The 21050-nt window shown below is 35.5% G+C and overlaps 2 protein-coding genes across 11 annotated transcripts in view; both read left to right on the plus strand.

The window, feature by feature from the left end:
• Positions 1-1623: 1623 nt before the first annotated feature.
• Positions 1624-5811, plus strand: cnpy2 (canopy FGF signaling regulator 2). 2 transcript variants are annotated; one of them, XM_067387509.1, is made up of 6 exons: positions 1624-1678; positions 1886-1991; positions 2127-2242; positions 2356-2553; positions 2740-2836; positions 4771-5811. In XM_067387509.1, exons 2-6 carry the CDS (start codon positions 1892-1894, stop codon positions 4812-4814), a joined length of 555 nt encoding a protein of 184 aa, XP_067243610.1. In that variant the 5' UTR covers positions 1624-1678; positions 1886-1891; the 3' UTR covers positions 4815-5811. The 2 variants fall into 2 exon arrangements, with proteins under 2 accessions (XP_067243610.1, XP_067243611.1); XM_067387510.1 differs by having other exon boundaries at positions 1662-1777.
• Positions 5812-6855: 1044 nt separating this feature from the next.
• Positions 6856-21050, plus strand: part of ankrd52b (ankyrin repeat domain 52b) — a 39638-nt gene continuing 25443 nt past the window's right edge. For 7 of the 9 annotated variants that reach the window (XR_010895353.1, XR_010895354.1, XM_067388660.1 and 4 more), the window contains exons 1-11: positions 6856-6995; positions 8926-9009; positions 9200-9278; positions 11081-11151; positions 11228-11428; positions 13111-13198; positions 13288-13430; positions 15336-15548; positions 15629-15707; positions 20242-20356; positions 20960-21042. Coding sequence is in view for 6 of the 9 variants with exons in the window: in XM_067388660.1 (XP_067244761.1) it covers positions 6969-6995; positions 8926-9009; positions 9200-9278; positions 11081-11151; positions 11228-11428; positions 13111-13198; positions 13288-13430; positions 15336-15548; positions 15629-15707; positions 20242-20356; positions 20960-21042 (1183 nt within the window). In the remaining 3 variants the exon portion in view is untranslated. The remainder of the gene's footprint in view (positions 6996-8925; positions 9010-9199; positions 9279-11080; positions 11152-11227; positions 11429-13110; positions 13199-13287; positions 13431-15335; positions 15549-15628; positions 15708-20241; positions 20357-20959; positions 21043-21050) is intronic. The other 2 variants (XR_010895355.1, XM_067388662.1) reach the window with 2 other exon arrangements.

Consider the following 21050-nt stretch of genomic DNA (forward strand, 5'->3'; position numbering starts at 1 on the left):
AAGTAAACCTTAATGAACCAGGGACAATAATATTTAAAAATAAATTAGCAAATAATACTAGGCCTATAATGTAATTGTGTAGTTTAACATCTAAACTTCAGAATGAACTTAAAAACTCCAGTTCTGTCCAAGATTATAGCTCGATACATTTATAAGATGTCAGATTTAAATATCTCCCAATAAAAACAAAACAGGTGTTTTTCACTGCAAATTTCCATAAACAGAACATTTTTGGTCACACACCTATACTGATTTGCTGATAAATATACATTTATTATTGCTCTCTTTATTATCAATGCTGGAAAAAAGTTTTTGCTGCTTATATTTTTGTGGAAACTTTGATACGTTTGGGGTAAGTTTAAAAATTAAATAAGATAATTAATACTTTTATCCAGGATGGAGGTGTTAAATTGATCAAAAGTGACTTTTGAACTTTCAATTCATCCTGAAAAAATTAACCATGGTTTACACAACAATATTAAGCAGCACTGATTATAACCATAATTAATAGCAGCAGATCAGCATATTAGAATGATTTCTGAAGACTGGATAATGATGCTGAAAATTCAGCTTTAATCACAGGAATAAATTACATTGTATTCTAACAGTTCATTTAAATTTTTGACCACCAGTGTGCATTTGAAAAAAACAAAAGATTGTTTTACTTTAATGTAAGGTTAGGTAAGGCTTTGAATGAAGATTAAAGGGTTAGTTCACCCAAAAATTAAAATTCTGTCATTAATTACTCACCCTCATGTCGTTCCACACCCATAAGACCTTCATTCATCTTCAGAACACAAATTTTTGTTGAAATCCGATGGCTCAGTGAGGCCTCCATAGCCAGCAATGACATTTCCTCACTCAAGATCCATTAATATACTAAAAACATATTTAAATCAGTTCATGTGAGTACAGTGGTTCAATATTAATATCCTAAAGCGACGAGAATATTTTTGGTGCGCCAAAAAAACAAAATAACGACTTATATAGTGATGGTCGATTTCAAAACACTGCTTCAGGAAGCTTCGGAGCGTTATGAATCAGTGTATTGAATCAGCAGCTGTTCGGAGCGCCAAAGTCACGTGATTTCAGCAGTTTGCCAGTTTGACATGCGATCCGAATCATGATTCGACACATAAGATTCATAACGCTCCAAAGCTTCCTGAAGCAGTGTTTTGAAATCGGCCATCACCAAATAAGTCGTTATTTAGTTTTTTTGGTGCACCAAAAATATTCTCGTCACTTTATAATATTAATATTGAACCACTGTACTCGCATGAACTGATTTAAATATGTTTTTAGTACATTAATGGATCTTGAGAGAGGAAATTGCTGGCTATGCAGGCCTCACTGAGCCATCTTAATTTGTGTTCTGAAGATGAATGAAGGTTTTATGGGAGTGGAACGACATGAGGGTGAATAATTAATGACATTATTTTCATTTTTGGGTGAACTATATGGAATTAAAAACAAGTTTCATAGCCTGTTGAAAGTGTGTATTTCGCTCCAGTTCAGTTGATGGCGGTAATGCACCAAACAGCCACTGTCGACAGCCAATACCATTCAAGAAGAAAAACGAAATTGTGGCAGATCTCAGGTCAGCCGCTAAGCCACAATTATCCGTGTGTGCACGTCATCAGTTCATGTCCGCGTGTGTGCGGTGCGTTTAAAGCAAAAGGTTTGTATGTTTTCGCAACGCTTTGAATTCTGCATGCGATGCAGTGCGATTAATGTAAACACATGATGTCGGATTTTATTCGCTTGTGTTTTGTGAAAGGTAATTCTTGTGTACCTGGCATTCGGAGATCACCATCAAATGTTGTAGTAGAATGTAATTGTATGGAATGACCTACATGTATGACATTTTTATTCATTTTTTTCGTAGGTGGGGATGGAAAACAATTTTCACGTGGTTATTTTCTGTGCATTGATCTCTTTGCACCTAATGGTGGTCCAAGGAGCCAGACAGGGTCAAGACATCAAATGTGGAGGTATTTCAAGCTTTGCATGAGCACATTAATATATTCTTATACGTAGACAGCCATTGTGGGTTGATTGATTGTAGTAAAACTTGTGCTGTTACATACCTTCATGATTGCATCTGAAATTCATATTTCCCCCCCCAGCATGCAGGGCATTAGTTGATGAAATGGAATGGGCCATATCCCAAATAGATCCCAAGAAAATGATCCAGACTGGATCATTTAGGATTAATCCTGATGGCAGTCAGTCAGTAAGAGAGGTGACATATTTTTGTTTCATAATGACCCTGGCTCTCAGTTGACTTTTTTTTTTAAACCAACTTAGAGGCTTTTAACTTATTATATTATTATAACGTTGTTTTAATGTCCTCAGGTTCCCTTTTCTCGCTCTGAGGGTCACCTGCTGGAACTTATGGAAGAGGTTTGTGAGAAGATGAATGATTACGGCGAACATGTTGACCCTGCCACCAATCGAAAGACCTACGTGAGACACACGTCCCGTGACGGCACCGCCATGGACCTTTCTGATGTGGCCTTTGACTCCAGAGTCAGCTCCAGCTTAAAGTTTGCTGTAAGATCCATTCTTTCATTTCTTTACGCCTTTATTTTTAGGTAAAGACCATGGTAAAGACACAACAAAACTTAAACTCTACAGTTGGAAACACAAATATATTGAGTGCAAATAGGATGCACTTTGCTGTTGATTTGATGCATTTCCTTATCGGTTTAGAAACGTGTCTCTTGTGTTTTTTCACAGTGTGAAACGATTGTTGAGCAGCATGAGGATGAACTTATTGAATTCTTTTCTCATGAGACAGACAACGTTAAAGACAAGCTCTGCAGTAAGAGGACAGGTAATATTGTAAATATAATAATTATATGACATTTTGATATGTTTTATAACATGGTCACACAACTTATTTCCCCACAAATGCATCTTTTTGTAAAATGCTCAAATGCAAAAACATTCTTGTCTTTTCAAGCATATTTAAAGGGTTAGTTCACCCAAAAACTAAAGCTCTGTCATCAGTTACTCCCCCTCATGTCATTCCAAACAAGTAACCAAGTGAGTTATTTTTAATGAAATCTAAAGGTCCCTTCATTGAAAGTGTGTTAACTTAAAGCTATAATGCTTCAAACTGAGATCGTAAAATAAATCCATATGAACTGAACAGTTTAATCCAAGTCTTCTGAAGAGACATGATCACTTTATATGATGAACAGATTTAGGGTACGTTTACACTATAACGATGTACTAAAATGAAAAAGTTTCACATACAGGCGACAACGCTGTCAAAACGATCCTCGTACGCACGGATCCGCGGGAACGACTGAAAATGCTGTATTCTGCTGCCAGGCCAGTAGTTGGCGATGTCACTTTGTAAAGAAACACTACGCACCCATAGACTGAATGCGTAATACACATGCACATGAAGACGCCATTTCACAAATTCATGTCTTTGTAGACAATAACAGTATTGATTTCAAACACTTGCACTCTGAAACCCATTTTCAAAAGTTTTCAGGCCCTCAAAATGCTATTGTTGTGTAAATGAACAGCTAAAACGCATAAAATGATTTCAGTCGCGTTCACTTCAGATTTAAAATTCCCTATTAATTTACTCACCCCCATGTCACCCAAGATGTTCAGAAAGAAATGAAGGTTTTTGAGGAAAACATTCCAGGATTTTTCTCCATATAGTGGACTTCGCTGGGGTTCAGTGGTTTGAAGGTCCAAATCTCAATTTCAGTGCAGCTTCAAAGAGCTCTACATGATCCCAGACGAGGAATAAGAGTCTTATCTAGAGAAACCATCAGTCATTTTCCAAAAAAAAGTAAAAAAATTACATTCTTTTTAACCACGAATGCTCGTCTTGCACTGCTCTGCGCCACGCAATACGTCATCATGTTGGAAGGATCATGTTACGTGGCCGGAAGTACCGATCCAGTGTCAACAAAGTGAACTAATTCTAAGAATTTCTTATTTCTAAGAATAAAATAAATCATATTTTGTTACCTTTTGGAGCTTGAAAGGGCTCCGTTTGAGCAGATGTTTTATGCCATCATAACTGTCCTCGTCAGAGCTCATTTTCCAGTAAATTCAGAAAATAATAGGCTAGTTTTATGTTTGAGGTCACGAATATGAGCCCATTTGCGATCTCAAACGTATTCTCAAAGCTATATAATTTTCAACATCTTCAAAATCAATATTTCGATCGCTAACAGTTTCACCAGATCCATCCAGTAACAGTTATAGTCATATTTGATTGCGTTCAGTACTTGTTCTGCAGTAAATCGCTGAGCCATTTCATGTTTTTCTTATTATTTCGTTTTCTGTCTAAATGAGTCGTCACTTCAGCATTGTGTATCAGACATTGCCACCTTGTGGAATAAAGGTGAATTGCACTTATTCTGTCATCTGAGATTCAATTATTGTTGTGCAGAAAAAAATATGTACACTCATACACACCTCGGGTCGTTAGCGACCCTATACAATTTTTACAAAAAATGAATACAAAAATAGGCATTCTTTTATAATTTTATAATTTTTTTTCTTGTTATATTCTTTATAATGAATTGATTGAGGAATACCAAGAAGGTTGAAGAATAAATGAGGAGGAGGGTAGTGAATGTCCCTGGGTTAACACTGCTTTGAAGCTGTAAATAATGACAGAATTTCGATGTTATCCCTTTAACAAAATGTGTACAATGTTGTGTAATATATTCAGGACATCTTGATCATCCCGTATACACTTATGTGATAGTTTTTTTGTTACTCCTCCCACAGATCTTTGTGACCATGCCCTGAAGATACCGCATGACGAGTTATGAACCGAGCGGCTTTACCAATGTGTTCACCTGTTAAACTTCAGTAACCAGACTGATTCTCTTACTTGTTGAGGACGCTGAACATGCAGAGATCTACATTATATAATGTACTTGACCCTATGGGTCAACTGTTGACCTGTTCAACTGTATTAATGGCGTTACCATCAAAACTGTCCATTGTCATTAATTAAAGCTGACTTTCTACAGCTACAATGAGATCTCTTTATGAGTCTCTAATGGCATACTTTTAGATTTAACACTATTTGGGAGCACTTAAGATTTTAGTTTAGAAGATCATTTGCAGTATATTGATTAGAAGCACAGTGGTGTGGTGTTTATTTCTCCAGGTCACAAACAGTCTTAAACTATTAGGCTGCCACCACTTTGTATGGAGATGCATATGCAGTTTACCAACTTTTGTGTTTTCATTTGATTTTCAAACATAATTTAATTTGGTTGTTGCGTCAGTATTTATCAGCATTCGTTGCATTGTTTGAATTCAGCATCCGTTCTTGTTATATTGTTGTTTTAATAATAAACGCAATCTTTTTTTTTTTTTTTACTCACCATTTACAGTATGGAGTCATGGTGTATTAATATTGTCTTAATTGTCAAAAGGGATCAAATCTACATATTTTTCTAAAGTTTTGGGAGTTTTAAATCATTATGTATAGTAAAACCTTGAATTTTCCAGCATCAAGATGAACAACGCAGAACGATAAAGAAACATACAACTGTACTTGCTACTAAATGTGGTCCTACCTCAGGAGAGTGAAAAAAATCATTTTCAATACCTTTTTAAAGTCATTTATTGGTGAGTGTCAAAATACTACTATTAATAAATCAAATTGTGAATTTTGACAGTGATTGAAAGAAGGCGGGTGGGGTGGTTATTCTTGATAATAAAGCGCCTTTGGTTAATCAAAGGAGCTTTATTAATTTATAGCAACCCTGCCCTTCAGATTAATGATTGTTAATCATTGCTAAACCTTATAGCATACCTTAAGTGCAAAAAAAATATTTTGTAAAACAAACTATTATGAAAAATGAATATTCAGTGACATAATAAACCGTATTCTCATGTTGTCTTGATTTAAACACTTGAATATGATGAAATAAATCACACACAAACTGATCACTGACGTTTCCACATAAACATTAACAGTCATGTTTCACATAGTATTTGCCTTTATTAGTTTCCTTCGTAGTTTAAGAATTTTCTCTTGTAAATAAACCACATTTTAATTCCAGTCACACTTTCGTTATCCTCTCATCAGACAGTTGCTTTTGTTGCACATTATTTATAGATAAATATACTTGCATATTAGGAGCTCAAAAGCATGTTTTTCAAAAGTAAGTTCGAAAGAAGCCAGTCGAAAATGAATTTTAAAACATAAAATATTTAAGCACTTTTGTCCGTGGTAGGAAAATATATTCATTACAACAACAATATTGCCAGGTAATTAAAAGAACAGAAATATTAAATAATTTAAAGCTTTTACGCAACCTTGGTTTTATACAAAGATCTTAAAAAGACAACACATACTAATGGTCTATAGCTTTCCTGTTCTTGAAAAATAAAAATAATATGCTTAATTTTTCATGCCATCATATTTTACTGTAAATAACCATTGCAAAAAGAGCATCTCTAACATAAAGACAAGCCTTTAAACAGCGAGTAAACCTTTTTGTTTCAATAGGCATGATATTCCACAATTGAGGTTCACTTCACATTTAGTTGAGCCATGAATCTTTTTTTAAACTAAACTTCAATAAAACAGAGATGGTCAATGTACAGTAACTACAATCATACAAAAGAAAAACATACAATATGCAAATCATAATGTGAATTCATCTATCCACGCTAATGCTGACAAGTAGGATGTGTTTGTTTAGAAATGCATTAGATTTTCTTTTTATCTTTTATTTTAAAAATGTGACTTCAAGGGAACCTAACACCGCACGAGCCTCCTGGCGTGTAATACCTCTATTCTACAGTAGATGTCGCTGTAAACCACCAGCTTCAGATTACAGCGCTGTCGTACTAGACTAGTGCTGTTCACCGTTCATTATTAACAGTCAAAGGAAACTTTATACACGTTTAACTGTGTTATCAGTTTCCAAATGAATAAACTCCGTCCTGACTAATCTGAGGAGATGGGAATATTAAACATAAGAGAGCAGGTAAGCGTCAAGAAGCTTTTCGCTTTAGTTTTCTTCAGAAGCATGGTCAGGACATATCTAGTTTGTTCTGTGACATGTTGCCGGTTTCAGTTTGATTTTTAATATATTCAGCCTGGTGATAGACACAACTGTCTCTGTAAAACTAGTTATATCTGTCTGTTCTCCTAATAGTGGCCTGCTGTCGAGTGAATGACGTCATTTCAGTGTAATCTGCTGCTTTGATTTAGTCGATATAGTTGAAGTGCATTTTGCATAATACATACCCTTGTAATGCTCTTGTGTCAAACTTTAGCTGATATATGCATCTTGTGTAAACAAGAAAGTGAAGATATTTGTCATTTCTTTTTCTCATGTAATGTTTCATCACTTTTCTGGAAAGATTTGAGTTAATATTGTTTTTCTAAAGTTAATATGAACTGTAATTTACACATTAAGTATGTTGTTGGCTATTTTGAAAACCAAAACAAATCTTTAGAATCTACTGTTAACTTTCTTATCCTTGTGGCAAAAATTCTATTTTCACAAACAAAGACATTATTTTATAGATTTCTTATGTGAAGTAGAACATTAATCAAATCACTAAGAATAATTAATAACAAAAAATGTATTTATTTTTTGAAGAGATATGATGAGATGTACCATGATTAATACTTGTTTTGGTGTTTTTTCCTTTTCTTTCTTTGTTCCTAAAAAAGTATTTAAATGTATCTTTCTCTTAAAAAAAAAATAAATAAATCAGGAGACATAAATGCAAAAAAACTTGTGACTTAAAAAAAATAATCGATATAGGTTAATTTATGTGTGTATTCGTTCACCAGTGAAAATACTAATTTCTCTTCTTTGCACATTTTTTTGCATGAATCAGGACGTTGGGAAACACTTTACAATAAGGGTTCATTAGTTAACTACTTTAGTTCAATGAACAGCACTTCTACAGGATTTATTAATCTTAGTTAATGTTAATTTACTAATACATTTTTCAAATTAAAAGTTGTATTTGTTAGCAATGCACTGTGAACTACATGAACAAACAATGAACATTATTAATAAATACTGTAACAAATGTATTGCTCATCATTAGTTCATGTTAGTTCATATATTAACTAATGTTAATGAACCTTACTGTAAAGTGTTACCAAGACTTGTATGTTTACATAACTTTGACCCAAAAAAAAAAAAAAAAATGCTCTAAAATAGCAAAATCATCATCTCCACACTCTAAAAAATGCTGGGTTAAAAACAACCCAAGTTGGGTTAAAAATGGACAAACCCAGTGGTTGGGTTAAATGTTTGCCCAACCTGTTGGGTAGTTTTATTTAACTCAACTATTCATTAAAAATGACTATATTGCTGGCTTAAAATTAACCTAAAATAGGTTGGAAATTAAAAATCATGCACAAAATTACTAGAGACAACAATAATAATCAAAAGGTAAACATCTATTAATAAGCTATTTAATAAATGTTTGTTTAGTATTTAATTATTATCGATTAAACTTATTAATGAATGTTCATTTATTAAACATTAATAAATGTTAATTTCCAACTTATTTGGGCATTTTAAGCAACCAGCAGATATTTAACCCAACCACTGGGTTTGTCAATTTTTAACCCAACTTGTATGCAACCGGCATGGCCAAAATATTGACTTTTTTATATACATACATATACCTGTGTGTATATATATATATATATATATATATATATATATATAATTTTCTCAAAAATAAGTTGAAAATGAACCAAGAATAGTAATACTGCATTATTTAAAAGGAAAGTTTTATTTCATGGTGACTTTAAAAATCACAATAAATCTGACTATGAATATGAAAAAGATGACACTAATCCATCTGGACACTTTGCACAAACCATTTATTCACAATAATTTCCTCTCCGAACTTCACTGATCCTTCTGTCTGTCTTTCTTTTAGTCGCTCCTGGTCCAGGCAGTATTCAGCCAGAATGCTGAAATGGTGGAATTTTTGTTGGAACAGATGGAAGAAGTGGATGAATTGGTATATGGTTTTGTCTTGTGACATTTGAAGAAACGTCCTGATTCTTTCAAATTTCATTACTCCTTTTACATCTTTGTAAGAATGCATAATAATTCCATATACCTGATGACTAGAATGCTGCAATACTGTATATTAAAATTATCGAGTGAACACACATTTTTCTTGGTATTAAAACTGTTTGTTGTTTCAGGACCAAGAGTGCCGCACCGCCATGCATGCTGCAGCGTACGTGGGTGGAGTTCATATCATGGAGCTCCTCATCAGTTCAGGTGACTTCAGGAATTTCAGCATATTAGAATGATTTCTGAAGGATCATGTGACACTGAAGACTGGAGTAAAGATGCTGAAAATTCAGCTTTGATCACAGGAATAAATTACATTTTACAATATATTCACATAGAAATCATAGATTTTAAATATATTTCACAAAACTGTAATTTTGATTAAATAAATACAGCCTTGGTGAAGACATGAGACTTTTGACCGGTGGTGTATACATTGTGATTTAAGTTAATCTTGAAAAAATGAAAAAATGAAATTCTGTCAATAATTACTCACCCTCATGTTGTTCCATACCTGCATCTTCAGAACACAAATTAAAATATTTTTTATTAATTTTTTATACATCAAGATAATTAACACTTTCAATGCCCAGAAAGCTACTAAAGACATATTTAAAACAGGTCATGTGACTACAGTGGTTCAACCTTAATGTTATGAAGCGACAAGAATACTTTTTGTGCGCCAAAAAACAAAATAACGACTTTATTCAACAATATCTAATGATGTGTGATTTCAAAACACTGCTTCATGAAGCTTCGAAGCTTTACGAATCTTTTGTTTCTAATCAGTTTCAGTAAACAAGGCTTCGTTACGTCATAAGTGTTTTGAAACTTCGAAATAGTTCACGTGACTTTGTCAATTTGATACACACTCTAAACCACTGATTGGAAACAAAAGATTGGTAAAGCTTCGAAGCTTCATGAAGCAGTGTTTTGAAATCATCCATCATTAGATATTGTTGAATAAAGTCGTTATTTTGTTATTTTGGCGCACAAAAAGTATTCTCATCGCTTCATAACATTAAGGTTGAACCACTGTAGTCACATGAACTGTTTTAAAAACGTCTTTAGTAGCTTTAATAGTAGCTCATATAATAAAAAATATCTTAATTTGTGTTCTGAAGATGAATGAAGGTCTTACGGGTGTGAAACGACATGAGGGTGAGTAATTAATGACAGAATTAAATTTTTTGGGTGAACTAACCCTTTAAAGTCCCCCTGTAGTCAATAATTTTATCCCTTAAAACCCATCTTTGATCACCAAAATGACACATTTAAACATTTTTTCCTGTAAAAAAAAATTCTTAATGTCTTGAAATAGCTTGAATGTAACTCTACACCCTTGCTTCATTTAGTATACGCAGAATCATGAATATGCTAATTAGCCCCACCCCCACGCTCGAGCTCAGAGATCCACTCGGTCAACTTACTGAGGTAAACGCTGCACAATGGTATCGCTCTTTACAACGTCGGACACATGACGGTAATTAATATGATTAGCCTTTTGCTTGACTACGTTATCAAACAGCTAATAATGTGTTGCTAATATTACACAAACCATGTTCCCGTTCTTCATCTCAGAGTCAGACAGAGAAAGGCATATAGTTCATCATACACCCTCTATATTGGCTTTCTTTTTCACTGCAGTTTTAAAGAGAAAATACTCAGCAATGGTAAAGCGGAACTCAGTAAGATTTGCGAAGCTCCCCCTACAGGTTCCTTCATTGAATCACACTGTCGTAAATACTCCAAGTGCCAGAGGGGGTTAGTGCTCGCCTCAAACACACCACTACAAGTCAATTAACCATCGTAAGGACTTAGAAAACTATTTATGAAGGTAAAAAAAGTTACTTAGTTCTGCTTTAAAGCATATTAAAAACACTACATAGACATATAAACAATAATAAACACTTGGTTTTCACCACAGGGGGACTTTAAACAAAATATTGATGGTAGAACGTTTCTTCTTTCTGTTTTTGTCTTTGATGGCCTGTGGTCTTGTGTTTTAGGTGCTAATGTTAATGCTAAAGACCAGGAGTGGTTGACTCCTCTGCATCGGGCCGCTGCCTCACAGAACCAAGTATGAGAGGAGTTTTAAAATCATTTAGCTGTTGTGTTTCATGTGCTTCTCTCATTTTGTGCCGTTGTGATTGCAGGCGTCTGTTGGGCTGCTGCTGAGGAAGGGAGCGGAGGTGAACGCACAGGACAAGTTCTGTCAGACGCCTCTACATGTAGCTGCAGCCAACAGAGCGACAAAGTGCGTGGATGTCCTGCTTCCTTACATGAGCAGTATGAATGAAGCCGATCGGTTTGGGAGAACTGCTTTACATCACGCCGTCCACAGTGGACATGCAGAGGTGAGGCAAGAACTGACACTGAATATAGTGGACATTTCATTTGAGGAGTTATATGAAACTCTATGGCTACGTCTACATTAACCAGGATACAAAATGCTCTCTGTCCACATTAAAAGTCACCATGAAATGAAAATTACAATTCTTGTTTTTTTATGGAATATGATTTATCCATGCACATCATTATTGTTTTAAATTCATGTCCTCGTAATCTTGAATCAGAATAACTTCCCCTCCTTCTTGCAGTGACATCATTTCTCTGATGATGAGGGCGGGGCAACCTGTCACTCACATGAGCTCCACCAATAGCTAACCACAACCATCCAATCAATTCCCCACGTACAAAATCAAGCCCCGCCCTACATTTGTTCTTGTTCCAGAAGCCGTTTCACTCAGATTTACAGCACAATAGAGAAGAAAAGACTATTGCAACTTCTGTTTCATTACAACTTTGAACATCTGAAAACACTTAAATCATCTTACTGCGCATGCATAAAACATAATCGGATGATAAAGAGAGACCAGACATAATAAAGCTCTCACTTTATTCTTTTGGCATTAATATCTCACCACTAATTGTTGGCCATAAGTGATATCCGGAGGGGACTTGTGTTTAATGACCCTATGACGGGGTGTCAAACATAGGGCTCGTGGGACGAATACGGCCCACAAAGGTGTCCAATCCGGATGATTTGAACTATAATAAAAAAAATATATAGATGCACTAGTCCACTGGTCATAAATCCAAATGTTTTTTTAGTTTTATTTTGGTCAATCTTTATTCTGGGCTTGCAAAAAAAGTGCTTTTTAATTATTTCCCAAAATTTAACTTTTTTTTTTTATTCGGCCCGCACATGGTTATTTTTTTCCAATCCGGCCCTCAACCTAAAATTAGTTTGACACTGCTGCCCTATGAGTTCGATTAAACCATCAAAATATGAGGAAAATATGTTATATTTTTAGATATTTTAAATTTGAGGGAACAAAGCACTAAACTTGGTCAAAGTGTTTATCTGACAAAAATTATTTGGCAAAAAAAGGCAAATACAGCTACAGGTTTTATTCTACTATGCAAAAAAACTGCATAGAAAAACAAAGAGCTTACAAGAAAAGCATACTTATGACATAATAATAAAAAGTTATTCATATTTCATTGGTTCTCTCTTGTTTTTGCATGTTTATAATATCTTTGTATGACAGCCTGGCCAAAAATGATGTTGCACAATTTGACATTTCATTGTGTTATCACAAATAAAACAATAGACATGCACAACTACACAATATGCTTACAAAATCTTCAGCAAATTTTAATAAAGAGTGAAATGTCAATTTTCCTTGGCCGGACATCACTTTTGGTCACTACTTTATGGTCAAAAACACAATTGCCCTCATGTTTTACATTTATTTTGTAGGAATGTAACATAAAGATTGTAACATTTAGCAACACTGTGAAAGTAAAGAGCAGACACAACAATGCCAATACAACTCGAGATGCATCATCATTTCGAATATCTCCGTCCACACTACAATGCGAATTTAGAGAACGTCTTCATAACAAGATCAGCACAAAAACAGCCTCAGTGTGGACAGAAGCACATATGCCTGGATTCATGTAGACGTAGCCTTCTTTATCTCTTAAACGTTATCAGTGAAGTTTGGATGTAACCCTTTGATGATGTCATTAGACAGTGACCCTGCTCCTAAATAAAGGAGCCAACCTGAGTGCCAGAGACATAAAGGACAGGCAGCCCATCCATCTGGCTGCTCATCTAGGTATCTGGTCCTCTGAAGAAGCATATATATAGATTTCTGCTGAGAATAGTGTGTTATCTTATAGAGACTTGATTGTGTGTGACGATCAGGGCATCTGGAGGTGGTGAAGCTCTTAGTCGCGGGCAGTGCTGATGTGTCCTGCAGGGATAAGCAGGGATTTACGCCTCTACATGCGGCGGCTCTTGGTGGACACACTGAAGTGATCCAGTACCTCCTGAAACATGGAGCACAGGTGAGCAATCATATCTAGACATTAGTGGACATTTCTACATGTTACACCTTCTAGTTTTGTCTAGAATATTAGCATATTTTTAATGTTTACTGGGACTTTAATTTTAATCAGTAGAACATTTGCTTCTCATTAAAATGATATTTTTATAATTATAGTTTCTTTTTAAAATTATATTCATATTTTCAATGCTTTAACTTCCGTACTGTGTAGTATTTCAGATTGATTTGATGGGGGTGAAACATGATAGGATATGATATTATTGGTTAATATTGTTTCTCATGTAGTCTTAAAGTGCCCCTATTATGCTTTTTGGGATATTATATTTAAAGGTGCCCAAGAATGCTTTTAATATAAGTCTAAGGTGTCTCCTGAATGTGTCTGTGAAGTTTCAGCTCAAAATACCCCATAGATTTTTTTAAATTTTTTTAACTGCATATTTTGGGGCATCATTAACTATACACTGATTTTGGCAGCGCGCCGCCCCTTTAATTCGCCTGCTCCCTGCCACACGAGCTCTCGACTATATTACAGTGCATTTACAAAGTTCACACAGCTAATATAACCCTCAAATGGATCTTTACAAGATGTTCGTCATGCATGCTGCATGCATGCTTCGAATTATGTGAGTAAAGTATTTATTTTGATGTTTATGTTTGATTCTGTATGAGTTTGAGGCTGTGCTCTGTTGCTAAGGGCTAATGCTACACTGTTGGAGAGATTTATAAAGAATGAAGTTGTGTTTATGAATTATACAGACTGCACATGTTTAAAAATGAAAATAGCGACGGCTCGTCTCCGTGAATACAGTAAGAAACGATGGTAACTTTAACCACATTTAACAGTACATTAGCAACATGCTAACAAAACATTTAGAAAGACAATTTACAAATATCACTAAAAATATCATGTTATCATGGATCATGTCAGTTATTATTGCTCCATCTGCCATTTTTCGCTTTTGTTCTTGCTGGCTTACCTTGTCTGTGCACAGATCCAGATGTGAATACTGCCTTTCCTTGTCTAATGCCTTGAACATGGGCTGGCATAATATGCAAATATTGGGGTCATACATATTAATGATCCCGACTGTTATGTAACAGTCTGTGTTATGTTGAGATTCGCGTGTTTTCCGGAAGTCTTTTAAACAAATGAGATTTATATAAGAAGGAGGAAGCAATGGGGTTTGAAACTCACTGTATGTCATTTCCATGTACTGAACTCTTGTTATTCAACTATGCCGAGGTAAATTCAAATTTTGATTCTAGGGCACCTTTCATGTAGTGTGTAATAGAGTTGTTTGTGAATGTAAAAGGTTCAAAGTTTCAAAGATCAAAGTGCAGATAAATGAAGTTTTTGGGATTTAGAGAGACCGAATTCTTGATCAAACCGTTTCAGACACTGAGAGAAAAGAGCTGAAGCTGCAATTGATATTATGAGAAAATTAGAGTTTTTTGTTTCAGAGGCAGAGAAGGTTGTTATGTTGGGATATAATATTATTCAAGGTGTCAAACCAAATTTACTTAAATGGATAGTTAACCAAAAAATAAATATTGTGTCATTATTTACTCACCTGTATGACTTTTTTCAACTTTACTGCAAAAGAATTTTTAAAATGTTTTTATTCATACCAAAAAAACTCTGGGTTCTAATAATTTGTTCAACAGAAGAAGAAATGCATACAGGTTTGTAATTACATGAGCGTAAGTGATGACAGTTTTCCTTTTTGGGTGAACTATTCATTTAAGGTTTCGAACGAAAAATGAAAACATACTGTATGTTTTTTTTTTTTTTTTTTAAATGGTTCTTAATTCCAACAACATCAAACAGATTTTTCTTTGGAGTAATGTGCACTTATGAATAGTGCACTAAATAGAATCAAATTTTATTTCTTTTCTCTCTCATTAGATTGACGAAGCAGATGGTTCTGGTAACAGTGCTCTCCACATGGTTTGTTATGCTGGGCAAGAGGTTATTGCAAGTCAGCTGGTTAACTGTGGTGCCAGTGTTAACCGTTCAAACATACGTGGCTGCACACCGCTGCACCTGTCTGCCGTCTCCACCGACGGAGCGTTGTGTCTGGAGCTGCTGGTCAATAACGGGGCAGACGTGAACATTCCGGTCAGGAGACATGAACCCAAAACCAGCGGATGGATATTGCTGGGGTTTTTGTTCTCTGACCTTTCTTGTTTTCCTTTCAGAATAAAGATGGGAAGAGTCCTTTGCATATGGCCGCCATTCAGGGACACTTCACCCGTTCCCAGATACTCATTCAGAATGGTAAGGCTGAGCACAAACCATGACTAGGGTTATATCACCCAAAAGTGAAAATTCTGTCATTAATTACTCACCCTCATGCCGTTCCGTAAGACCTTCATTCATCTTCGGAACACAAATTAAGATATTTTTGATGAAATCCAATAGCTCTTTAATCCTTCCATAGACAGCGATTTGATTACCACATTCAAGGTTCAGAAAGGTAGTAAAGACATCGTTAAAATAGTTCACGTGACTACAGTGGTTCAACTTTAATGTTAAGAAGCGATGAGAATACATTTTGTGCGCAAAAACAAAACAAACTTATTCAATTTCTCCTCTTCTGTGTCATTCTCATATGCAGTTGTTGTTGTGAACGCAGTGCAGCCGTCCAGGTTCTATGTCAGAACATCGTCTCATTATTGGCCGGCTCCTGTGTCAGCGCCACACGCATGTCAATTCTGAGCCGGCGTTCTAACGTAAATACTAGGGATGTAACAATATAAAAATCTCACGGTACAATAATACCTCGGTATACCCGATTTTTTATATCAACAGAAAAATATACCGGGATATATATTCTAGAGATTCTACTGCTTCAGTCATAGTTAAGCCGAGTTCAGACGGCACGATTTTCAAAGTAGTCGGGTCACTGTTCTTTTCACACTGCATGACTATCTTGGCCAGCATTCAGTCGCTGCTGTGTTCAAACTGCACGATGGATCGGCGACAGAAGGTTTCACACTGCATGACTTTACGCATGATGCGTGCAAGACCGGAGTTCTCACGTGCGAATGGGATTATTATTAAAAATGGTAGCCCGCAAGAAGCTTGCAATACGAATTGCCTGTGCGCTGATTTGCAGAGAAAAAAAGAAAAAGAAAAGATATGGAGTCAAATTAATGCCTTAAAGTTTTGCACAAAAATAAAGTTTTGCAAAACACAAAAAAGAATTGAGCAATAAAAAAATGTTTTGCAAACAAAAATAAAGAATTGCAAAGGAAAAATAAAGTATTGAGCGGAAAAAATAAGTTTTGCAAACAAAAATAATAAATTGCTAAATAAAATTAACTAGTGCAAAAATAAAAATATAATCAATTACAAAAATCAATGACAGCTGTAATCCTATTTTATCTTTGCCACATATTTTTCATGCTCAAACCTACTAAATCATTTGCAACGCTCATTTTATTCTGCGTTTCAGTCAAGCGTGCGCTTACGATACCGGTTTTCTTTTGCGCTGCAGTTTTCTGTGCGGATCTCTTTGTGGCACTGGTTTGACGTGGGGGTGGAGTCAAGAAACGGGGGCACGCCCCCGCGAAATGCATTGGAGGGGAACGTAATCGGCGACAGGTGAAATAATTCTTTGACATGGTGAAAAATAATGAATGGTTTGTTTTTGTTGGTTTGTTTAGCATATGTTGTCGCCGATTACGACCCCCTCCAATGCATTTCTTATAGTAATATGACCCGTTTCGCTCTGTCTCACTGCCTGTATCCACTTTTGTGCCCTTAAACATTCGTTTTTTGGGGTCGACAGCTTATAAAAACTTATTTCTGTTTTTTTTAGCTTGTTAGCTGTACACCTTGTCACACAACACCTTTTAGGAATTGTTCTGTTTTTTGTAATGTGTCAGAAAAGACAAGAAGGCAGCCTGGAGACGGTTGGATTGTTTTTCCCCCGGTGGGCGTGGTTTTCAGATTATAATAAATGCGCTCTGTCTCTATGCTTGCCTGCGTCTCAATGTGCATACTATCCATCCTAAATAGTATGTGACACTAGTACTATTCAATACTATTTAGGCATAATACAAACCAGTGCCATAAAGAGATCCGCACAGAAAAGTGCAGCGCAAAAGAAAACCAGTATCGTGAGCGCACGCTTGACTGAAACGCAGAATAAAATGAGCGTTGCAAATGATTTAGTAGGTTTGAGCATGAAAAATATGTGGCAAAGATAAAATAGGATTACAGCTGTCATTGATTTTTGTAATTGATTATATTTTTATTTTTGCACTTCATTATTTTATTTTGCAATTTATTATTTTTGTTTGCAAAACTTATTTTTTTCTGCTCAATACTTTATTTTGCCTTTGCAATTCTTTATTTTTGTTTGCAAAACATTTTTTTATTGCTCAATTCTTTTTTTTTGTTTTGCAAAACTTTATTTTTGTGCAAAACTTTAAGGCATTAATTTGACTCCATAAAAAGAAGAATATGAAACGTTTAGAATATGCAAAGCCATGCTTGCTGATATTGTGGTCTATAACTCCTCCCCGAACTCCCCGCTGCTCTGTATCTTGCTCTCTCATTGGCTGTCGGTCATCGCTGATGTAGTTTTCAGTCAGAACACTTTTCACACTGCAGATTTTGAATCGCCGACACGTTCAGATATTTAACATGCCAAATATCTCACGGTGACTCGTCGGCGATTCTCTCAGATCGCGTCTTTGCTCATTCACACTGCGTGATTGTCACTCGCGTGAACGAGCACCGATTTGCCTGTGATTTTGGGCATTTGTCTGCGATTTCTCAAAAACTGTCGGCGAGCCAAAATCGGGGCTAAAATCGTGCAGTCTGAACTCGGCTTTAATGATATGCTAGAGTCCGCTGGCACGTTGACTTGAAGTTTGTGACGTCAGAAACACCAGCGATTTCGAACTGTGGGTTTGAGACTGTCTTTGGTTTACTGCAGTTTTAAGGAGAAAATACTCAGCAATGGTGTTGACTAATGAATTTGCAGATGGTTTGTCTTAAAGCATATTAAAAAAACTACATGGACATATAAACAACATTAAAAACTTGATTTCCACCACAGGGGGACTTTAAAAAAAAAAAAGACAAATGAAGACTTGGAAAAAAAGTGCTATAAGTGTTAAAGGGTTAGTTCACCCAAAAGTGAAAATTCTGTCATTAATTACTCACCCTCATGTCGTTCCACACCCATAAGACCTTCGTTCATCTTATCAAGATATTTTTGATGAAATCCAATGGCTCAGTGAGGGCTCCATTGACAGCAAAATAATTTACACTTTCAATGTCCAGAAAGCTATCAAAGACGTATTTAAATCAGTTCATGTGACTACAGTGGTTCAACCTTAATGTTATGAAGTGATGAGAATACTTTTTGTGCACCAAAAAAAATAAATAATGATTTTATTTCACAATATCTAGTGATGGGTGATTTCAAAACACTGCTTCAGGAAGCTTCAATGCTGTACCAATCTTTTGTTTCAAATCAGTGGTTCGGAGCGTGTATCAAACTGCAAAGTCACGCCCCCCAGTGGTGAACCATTGAAATTTCGAAACACTTAGAACAAAGGCTCGTTTACTGAAATCATGTGATTTTGGCGCTCCGAATCCCGGATTCGAAACAAAAAAGTGTTTTGAAATCGTCCATCACTAGATATTGTTGAATAAAGTCATTATTTCGTTTTTTTGGCGCACAAAAAGTATTCTCATCACTTCATAACATTAAGGTTGATCCACTGCAGTCACATGACCTGTTTTAAATATGTCTTTAGTAGCTTTCTGAGCATTGAAAGTGTTAATTATCTTGCTGTCAATGGAGGCCTCACTGAGCCATTGGATTTTATCAAAAATATCTTAATTTGTGTTCTGAAGATGAACGAAGGTCTAACGGGTGTGGAACGACATGAGGGTGAGTAATTAATGACAGAATTTTCATTTTGATTAGTGACTTTAAAGGTACATAATATGGTACATATTTGTCAGTTTTTGTACATATATATTTTTCTGTGTGGGAACCCAAAACAAAGTACATGCAGAAAAACTGAATTGAGGAAAGAGAAATCAATCCCAAGTCCTGACAGCCGGCGAATAGCACCAAAAATACAGCATACAGCTGGTTTTCAACAAATAATAAACAAATATTAATGGAACCGTCACAAAGAAAGCAAATTCTGTCACCATTTACTCTGGTGTGTTTTAGGCCACACGTACACGGGTATGTAGTTTTCAAAAAAAAGTTCATCCACATGAAAGTGCAAAAACACGCTATAAAGCGCTGTTAAAAGCCATGTTGGCCAATCCATTAACCATTTTATTACTATTATTATTAATATTATTAATTTCATAAACCAGAACAATGCAATGAGATGTATTCATTCAAAGTAAAATTAAAAAAAAAAAAAAAAAAAAAAAAAAATTGTCATAAGCAGTGACCTGTGTATTATTGCATTCTGACACCTCTGTTCTGCAATATAATGGAAGAAACTGTGCATGTATCTGTATACATGTTATAAGCACAGTTATGAGCAGCAATATTTTGGCTGCGTTCGTAATTTCACAGACGCCCCTCATATAAAAAAAGGAGATAGCAGTGCACACCCCGATGTCACTGGCCAAAATCTCCAGAATGTCCCTTTCCCCTTATACCACCTGCCTGCTAAAGTGGCTTTCCAGTTTGTGCTGCTGAAATGCAACTGAGAGCCACCATCATGCTTTCTGGCTTGTAGTTTATTTGTGACAAACATAACAATGGTCTTTGAACTGTCAATATTGTAATATAATTCTTTTTTTTTTTTTGGTTTTGTAGGTGCAGAGGTGGAGTGTGTTGATAAATCTGGTAATACTCCTCTTCACGCCGCTGCTAAACATGGTCACGAGTTGCTCATCAGTATACTCTTGAATAATGGTGCGGACGTGGCCAGGTGTGTCTTTACAAAACTATTTAAACACACAGACTCCTCGAGTAGAACAGACACTTTAGAGTTCATATCCACTTTGTTCGCTTCTCCCCTCCTTGACAAAACCAAACGCAGCTGGTGCAGTTCGCTGGCTTAGGACAACTCAAAGACAGACCAAAATTATATACATCATGGCAGGAGTAGATTTAAAAGTATGCCCATTTTTTATCAGATTTTTTTCATAAAGTGGGGTGGATGGACTACAGTACAAGCCAATGCATTGAAATTGATGGTATTTCTGATGCTTTTAATGTTGCCAACAGTATACGACAACACCAGTGACTGAAATATGGCACACATTTTCTTTAAATCAGTGTAAAATCAATGTGAAATCCATTTAGCTGCCATGTTTCTGGATTCATAAAGTTAAGGGTTTGGTCTGTATTTTCAAGTATTTTAAAATTTAAATGTTTCTATAGAATGACTTTTGGAATGAATTTAAAGTAATTATTGGCTAAAGCACAAATGAGATGGTTTAAATCTTGTCATATCTTCGGCTTATCTTGAGAATATATTTTTCTTAGTTCTCATTTAATTTGTAATTACGCTTTTACAATTACCGTGTAGGCGAGGCATTAATGGGATGACTCCATTGCACTTGGCGGTGTTTTATGGATTTTCAGACTGTTGTCGAAAGTTACTCTCCTCAGGTAAAAAT

The sequence above is a fragment of the Chanodichthys erythropterus genome, chromosome 6 (assembly GCF_024489055.1).
Source record: "Chanodichthys erythropterus isolate Z2021 chromosome 6, ASM2448905v1, whole genome shotgun sequence".
Lineage (NCBI taxonomy): Eukaryota > Metazoa > Chordata > Actinopteri > Cypriniformes > Xenocyprididae > Chanodichthys > Chanodichthys erythropterus.